At 41.3% G+C, this 8,063-nt stretch overlaps 1 protein-coding gene across 9 annotated transcripts in view; it reads left to right on the forward strand.

Moving 5' to 3' along the window:
• The first annotated feature begins 3,914 nt into the window (after positions 1–3,914).
• The window catches only part of YAF2 (YY1 associated factor 2), a 66,898-nt gene continuing 62,749 nt past the window's right edge, over positions 3,915–8,063 (forward strand). For 5 of the 9 annotated variants that reach the window (XR_002777488.1, XR_002777489.1, XR_002777490.1 and 2 more), the window contains exons 1-3: positions 3,915–4,294; positions 4,724–4,849; positions 6,446–6,815. Coding sequence is in view for 3 of the 9 variants with exons in the window: in XM_011381541.2 (XP_011379843.1) it covers positions 4,269–4,294; positions 4,724–4,849 (152 nt within the window). In the remaining 6 variants the exon portion in view is untranslated. The remainder of the gene's footprint in view (positions 4,295–4,723; positions 4,850–6,445; positions 6,816–8,063) is intronic. The other 4 variants (XM_023524084.1, XM_011381541.2, XR_002777493.1 and 1 more) reach the window with 3 other exon arrangements.

Raw genomic sequence — 8,063 nt, forward strand, 5'->3', positions numbered from 1 at the left:
TCATGCTGTACATTATATCCCATGATTCATTTTATAACTAGAAATTTTTACCTTTGACTTTTTTCACCCATTTGCCCCAGGCCCCATCCCCTGCCTCTGGCAACCACCAATCTGTTCTCTGTATCTATAAGCTTGTTGTGTTTTTATTTTTTTATTCTTTTTTGTAATTATTTTATTTATTTTTTTTATTATGGTGACATTGGTTAACAAAATCCAGTAAGTTTCAAGTGTACAATTCAACAGTAATCCATATGTATTGCATTGTGCGTTCACCGCCCATAGTTAGATTTCTTTCTTTCACTACATGTTTGACCCCTTATACCCCATCTCCTTCATCCTTTCCTCCCTCCCCTCTGGTAACCACTAGTCTATTGTCCATGTCCATGAGTCTTTGTTTGTTTGTTTGTTTTTTAAGATTCCACATATAAGTGAGACAACATGGTATTTATCTTTCTCTGTCTGAATTACCTCACTTAGCATAATGCCCTTAAGGTCCATCCATGCTGTCACGAATGGCAAGATTCATTCTTTTAATGGTTGAATTCTTTTAATGGTTGTTTATGCATACACCACAATTTCATTATCCATTCATCCATCAGTGGACACTTAGGTTCTTTCCATATCTTGGCTTTTGTAAATGATACTTGAATGAACATGGGGATGCATATATATTTCTGACCTAGTGTTTTTGTTTTCTTCTGATAAATACCTAGAATTGGAATTGCTGGATCATACGGTAGTTCTATTTTTAATTTTTTGAGAAACCTCCATATTGTTTTCCATTGTAGCTGCACCAATTTACATTTCCACCAACAGTGCATAAAGGTTCTTTTTTCACCACATTCTCACCAACACTTGTTATTTCTTATCTTTTTGATGACAGTCATTCTAATATGTGAGGTACTATCTCATTGCGGTTTTAATTTGCATTTCCCTGATGAAAAGTGATGTTGAGCCTCTTTTCATGTACCTGTTGACCATCAGTATGTCTTTGGAAAAATGTCTATTTAGATCATCAACATTGTTTTAATGATTCCTTAAAATCCAGTCCTTTAGTTAGATCATAATTTTTTCAACTATTCATCTTCTGATGGGCATTTAGATTATTTTCAATGTTTATTACAATAACCACAATGATTATCTCTGTGCAAAAACTTTTTATGCACTTCAGGTTGTACCCTCAGGATGTATTCCCCAAAATGGAATTGCTGTGTCAGAGAGCATGGATGTATTAAGCTTTGGTATTTTCATTTTTAGCCTTCAAGAATTAGAATCCTTTCAGATGAACAATCCTTTTTCCATAATCCTGTACACCAAAAAGTACTGAAAATTAAAAGTATTTTCATATTTTACTTGACCTGTAATCACTCAGCAATAAAACTTGAGTAGAACTGATGTGAGGTGATTTACAGGTTTTATTTTCCCACATAGTGTGAATATTTATGTTTTGAAGAAATATTAATGTATTTGATTATGGGGTACTACTTCAGAATCCACTTAGATGGTTAGGTAATCATGCAGTATTTTACCATATTGCCTTTTGAAAATCCCAAGATATCTTATTTACAAAACATATCCAGGCTTAAGAGTTTCAGATGAGGATTGTGAACTTGTACTAGTAATGCTATAAGAATGTGCTGGATATGTTAATTAAAAAAAATATTTGCTGAAATTTTTATACTGGTGTTATGGGCTGAATCATGTTGAAGTCCTAGTCCCCAGTACCTCAGAATGTGACCATATTTGAAGATAGAGTTTTCAAAGAGGTGATTAAGATAAAATGAGGTCATTAGGGTAGGCACTAATCCAATATGATTGGTATCTTTATAAGAAGAGATTAGGGCACACTCAGAGGGAAGACCTTGTAAAGGCACAGAAAAAAGGCAGCCATCTAAAAGCCAAGAAGAGAGGCCTCAGAAGAAACCAACCTGTGGATAACCTTAATCTCAGGACGTATAGCCTCTAGAAACCTGTGGATAACCTTAATCTCAGGACGTCTAGCCTCTAGAATTGTAAGAATAAATTTCTGTAGTTTAGGCCACTCAGTCTGTGGTATTTAGTTTTGGCGCCCTAGAAATTAATACAATGGTAACATATAAATTTTTTAATCACTAAAATCAGTAAAGTGTCTCCATTATGCAAAACACCAACCAACTAAACAAAATCCCCAAAATCAATCTTTTAAAATATGATGGGTGGTAAAATTGTTGCAATTACTTTTGCAAGTAGGCCAGTTCTTGTTAAACTCCTTGATGATAGATCCTGTTGAGGAATTTAAAAACATCTCAGTACCTTAAGCTTGAAAGGGACCTTATTTGAGATAATAATTTTACCTCCTTTATTTTACATGAAAAAAGGAAGTGATTTACCTAAGTTTACCCATTGCATTACTGAGACATTGAAGACTAGGCCCTAGATCTCCTCTTGTATAATTTCCTCAATCATATTCCTCATGGTTTCTGGGCTTCTGAATCAAGGGCTCAGTTTCCAGAAGTGACATTTGCAAGAAGTACAGATGGTGCAGTGAGTTCAGAGACCACTGTAAATTGGGGTGATATAGTTAATCAGAGAGTGTGGGTTGGTGAAAGACTAATAGGATATCTGAGCTCTAATCCTGGCCTGTTCATTAAAGAAAAACCATTTAACCAGGACTCTAAATTCTTTGTCTTTCAAACAAAGGGATAGGCTAGTTGATGAGAATATTTGCATAGTACTTTGAGTCTACTTTACAAAATGCCTGGCATATAGTGCTAAAAATGTTATTTTATTACAAATCACACAACCTCATAAATATAGATGCCATTTTGCAGATGAAGATGAGAATTACAGAAATTAAGCACAATTTCCAAGGTCCATCAGCGAAGGAACAGGGAAAGTAGGCTCAGAACCTGGGACTTCTGACTATGCTCTTTTCACTGTAGTACATTAAGAACTGTTTAGCTGTGAGATTATTGTTTTACAAGAATTTGGACTTGCTATGAATCTAGAAAGATGAGTAGAAACAGTTCAAAGAGAAGAGGTAAATATTTTATGCAGAAGTAAGGTCTGTGTGTGAAGGAAGCGTCTGGGAAGGTAATGAATTTCATTTGCAGTCTTCACCAGGAGGCAGCTTTCATGCTGGGGAGTGGGGTGGGGAGGTAGGAAGTGTAGAAATCTTAGAATGTCATGCTAAGGAGTCTGAGAGCCTTAGCAAAATTCTTGATCAGAGTAGTGGCAAAATGTTACTGGCATTTTATTACTCTGGTTGTGGGTTATTGAATAGACTGGATGTGGGGGTTGGGCTGGAGCTTCAGAGATAAGTTAGATGGCTGTTGCTACAGTCTAGTATGTACAAAGTGAGGGCATCCAGTATGGTGAGGTAATTAATGAGACCTGGGAGAAAGGTATTAGTCAAAAGATAGCGTTTAGGGCATATGTAAACCGTTATTTTGAAGGGCTTACGAGTACTTTTTTTTTCTTTAAGCAGATGTTGTAAAGGCCTGAGAAGCAAAAGCAGCGCATTTGGTGTTAAAACCAGGGTTAGATCCCTGCTTTTATCTTCTAAATATGTAATATAAAGGAAGTCACCTAACCTCACTTGAGCCTCGGTTTCGTTTCCTCTAAATTAAGGACGTCAATCTCTACTTGGTAAAGCATTTGCGTGCATTAAACCATTTTAAGGCAGCTAGCAATGGCGCTATGTTGGTTCCCCTGTCTGGGACGAGTCTGGGTAGCCAAGTGCGGCACAGGCCGAGAAAGCGGTTCTACCTGGAGACCGCAGCCGGGTACTCTCGTCCCGAGCTGGGCAAAGCTCCGAACGCCCGCCCATCCTGGACCAGGCATCCCGCGGGATGACTGAGCATCCCCGCCAGCCCCCGGAACAGACAGAGGGGTTCCGGAGCGTGTGGCAGCACCTTTCAGCCGGGGATGCCACGGGGAGGCAGGGGAAACTGGGCCGAGAGGCGGCGGCGGCAGTGCCAGAGGCTGCAGCGGTACCCCCACGCCGCCCGCGCCCGAACTCGCCGCGGGTGCTGGGCCCCGCTGGCCGCGTTTGAAGTCTCCGGCGCAGCCGCTGGTTGGCTAGCGCGGGTCACGTGCGCCCAGGCAGGAGTTTCCCCGACAGCTGGAGGCTGCGTGGGATCCGGAGGCTGCTCCTGAGCTCGGCGGTGCGGCCTTCCCCGCCCCCTCCCTCCCTCCTCCCCCGCCGCTTCCGCCCGGCTTATTATCCTTCTTATTGACAAACAGAGCGGCCGCGCCGGCGACTCTTGGCGTGTATCTGTAGCTAAACCATGGGAGACAAGAAGAGCCCCACCAGGTAACAGCGCCCGGGCCCCCGGGCCCGGACTGTGCAGGCGGCAGGGCCCTCGCGCCGGGCTTCAGGGGGCCGCCTGGTTCACCGCTGGGGCAGCAGGGCGAGAACGGGGGCGGCGCCGCTCCCGCGCGAGCGCTGCCGCGTGAGGGGCCGGCTCCGGCCGCCCCACAATGGAGCCGCGATGGCGGCGGCCGGAGCGGCGGCCCGGGGTGTCAGAGCCGCGGCGGCAACAGCGACTGCGGCCTCGCTCGCGCCCTCCCCCTTCCTCATTCCCCTCCCCCTCCGATCTGGAGCGCTGCGCGCCCGGGGCCAGCGGGGCGGGGTTCGCGGAATTGGGTCGGGGGTCGGGGCGGGGGTGGCCGCAGGGCCCGGACGCTGGGCGCGGCCTGCTGGTGACCCCGCGCGGCGTCGTGTCCGGGTTGTGTCCTGCAGGCCGAAGCGGCAGCCGAAGCCGTCCTCGGATGAGGGTTACTGGGACTGTAGCGTCTGCACCTTCCGGAACAGCGCCGAGGCCTTCAAGTGCATGATGTGCGATGTGCGGAAGGGCACCTCCACCCGGTGAGTCCCGGGCCTGCCCCGCACGCCACCGGCTGGCCTGGTCGCGGCACAGAGAACGCCCCTGCGGCTGCCGCCCCCTCCCGACACTCGCAGACCCCGCGGGAGGAGACGAGACTGACGGGGTGGCCGCTATAGGAATTGGGTCACATTGATCGCGAACCAAGCGATGGTTTGCGGTGAGGGGTAATTGAAGAGACTAACGTTTTTTGCTGCCAAGAGAGAATAAATTATTTAAGGGAGGCATTAGCCCCTGCGATTTAATTCGTATTGCCACCCCTCTCCCTCCCATTCCGGATATAATAATGTTGGCTGCATTATTGTGTTAGTTTGTAGGAATCAGAGAAGAACCAAGAAATCCTGTATAGGAGCAAAAGATGTAATTTAATTTTGTTCCTCAAAAAAGTGATTATAGAACACAATAGATTTAACTTCCTTTTTTTAATATAGACGTCTGGAAGGGTCTGATCAAGGTTTTGTTTAGTGTTTTTATAATTTTCTAATATTTTACAAATAGTTGGAGGTGAGCCCAGTCACAGGGGCACATTTTCACTGAAAGTGTCTGAATAATTTTAGTTTGATCAAATGGTAATCTGTTAGACTATACAAATGAGATTAAATGCTCTCTGCCTATTTTCAGTCTATTTTATTATAAGCTTACAGTATAATGACAGTCTTTAAAAAACCACTTAACTGAATTAAGTGGATTAAAAATATCATCCAGGAAATTAAAAGTCAGTGACATTCTTGATCTGCCAGCACTCAATAACAGAGGTCCTTCACCTTTATAGGTAGACTTTAAATTAATTCATTATAATCCTGTGATTTGTAGTTTAATATTTAGATAACATTTCGATGTTACAAAGTCTCAGGAAATTATCACGAGTTCAAGTATATTAATGGGATATACTGTTGTTTTAAAAAAGGGCTACACAATATCGACATTAGATTTATATATTTAGTGGAAGTTAGATTTCAAAAAATTGATATCCAAATTTTTAAACACCACTTAGAGCATTTCATTAAAATTTTTAGATTGTAGAGATAGAAATGGTTGCCAGTAATTAAAAATTTTAAGATTTGCTTAGTGAAGCTAGCTGCTTTTGACATACCTGTCATTTTGTAAATCATAGTATGCTCCTTGTATGTTAATTTTCATGCACAATGGATAAAATATATTGAGCATTTTTCATAGTATCCTTTAAAAAGCAAACTTTCCAACATCTACTAAATTCAAGGGAATGTAAAAGAGTATTCTCAAAAAGAGGACCTATTTGCTAAAATGAATGTGATAACAATTTTTGGACCCGTGATTTAAGTATTTTGAAAAGCAGAGTATCTTTATTTTTTCATGTCTATATAAGGTTGGATTTGGTTTAGGTTATATTTGTATGTCTGTGTTAGTACTTTGTACTTTTTTTAATGCTCAATAAGCATTTTTCAAGAAATTTGGTTTTTGGAGGCAGTAACTTGAAAATAGAGACAATTATTATAATCTTGATCTCTGGTACGATATTGTTGCTTTTTGTTGTTCCCTCTATTTTCTTGTAGCTATTAGAAAAATACTGAAACTAGAAGAGCCTATATGTTTATTTGCAGGGACAGCAAGGAAGGGGGGAAGCTGGTGTCCTACTCCACAGCCAGTCTTGGGGTTAGAGGAACCCTGAGAAATAGAGTAGGTGGTGGCAGCTCAGAAGAGGAGAAACAGGCCGAATACCTGGCACCTGGAAGAAGAAGGAATATAGTGCACAGGGGAGTTGGCCCAGGACAGAGAAGTGGGCCTAGCTTAAAAGAGGCCTGAGGCCCACATGGGGGCCCTGACACTTTTTACCAGTACATCTGAGCTCTTGTAGATCCAGTTTTTAGTGGATTACTTGAGAAGGACTCAGAGAAGCATTGTCATTTGGATTGAAACTGAAGAGGCTCTGGGCAACTCACCAGAAGTCTAAGGGACACTCTTTTCCTAAAAGTAAGTGTTCTACACTACGACCCTCTCAGCTTCTTCCTTCCTCTCACTGAATTGTCTCTTCTCTTTTGATGGCCATAAGTTAAACCTAAGAGCTCTAATTTCTCTGTTACCTGTTATATTTCTACCACTGTTTCTGAAATTCAGAGTGGAATCCATATTTGGATAGAACAATGGAACAAGGCATTGTTAATAGAGCAGATATCAATTGCACCACAAAATATTCCTCTTTCTATTAATGTTAGAAAAACAAGATTAAAGGACTGCGGAACACTATTGAGAAGCAAAAGTTTCAGTAGTTGGCAGAAGTAATTCTCTACAACTGACATGTTAAATTAGCAGTTAAGGTAATTGGAAGGATAAGTTTAGTGATTATCAAAGCAGGGACTGGATAGCTGCAGAGCAGAAGGATGGTTTGCTAATGACTTGTTTGCATGAGGACCGACAGGACTTGAATCCCTTGGGTCAGAATGACCTTTGAACTGATTCTCAGTCACCGAATGTGAGGCCAAATCTAAGCCAGCCCAGACATTTGAAAAATCTTTTCTTTTTAAACCTCCAGAGAAGATGAATCCATAGTTTCTCTTTAAAGTCTTTACTGTTCATTTTTTTTTCCTTTAAAGAATATTTAGTTCAGATCCTTTATATCACAACAGAAGATCATTTTGCGGGGGGGGCTGTATCCTTGGCAGATGATGTTTTTCTACAGAATAACTATGAAATGGAATGAGGTTATATTCATGGCAGTATTTCAAAACGGACATGATTTTTGAAGTAGCTTCAGTTCCTGAATTGATAAATTATATTGACATTTCTGTATTTGAATTTGTTTTGTACTTGTTGGCCTTAATTAGTTTAAATTTGATTAATCTTTCTCTCTTATTTTACCCAGAATCTAAATAACTAGCTAGATAGTTCCATGTACCTGAGGTTTTCTGCATTGTGTTTTTTTGTGAGTGAAAGATGATGAATGTCAGACTGACAGGAAAAATTTAAAAAAGAAAAAGCTACAGTGACAAATTGTTACCAAAGGTACTATATAGTCTCCATCTTTCTATCTCAAGTTCTTATAAGGCAATAATTGTCTCACATATAAGCTGAAGAAACTAAGAAATTAACCATTCTGAATTGTTAGAAAGTGAAATATTTAATAATGGTATGTGTATGAGGGTAGTACAATCAATGTATGATTATTGAGTTAGACTAGTATCTTATTGCCACTTTTTCATACAGGATGAAATTACTGCTTAA

The sequence above is a fragment of the Pteropus vampyrus genome, unplaced genomic scaffold (genome assembly GCF_000151845.1).
Source record: "Pteropus vampyrus isolate Shadow unplaced genomic scaffold, Pvam_2.0 Scaffold441, whole genome shotgun sequence".
NCBI lineage: Eukaryota > Metazoa > Chordata > Mammalia > Chiroptera > Pteropodidae > Pteropus > Pteropus vampyrus.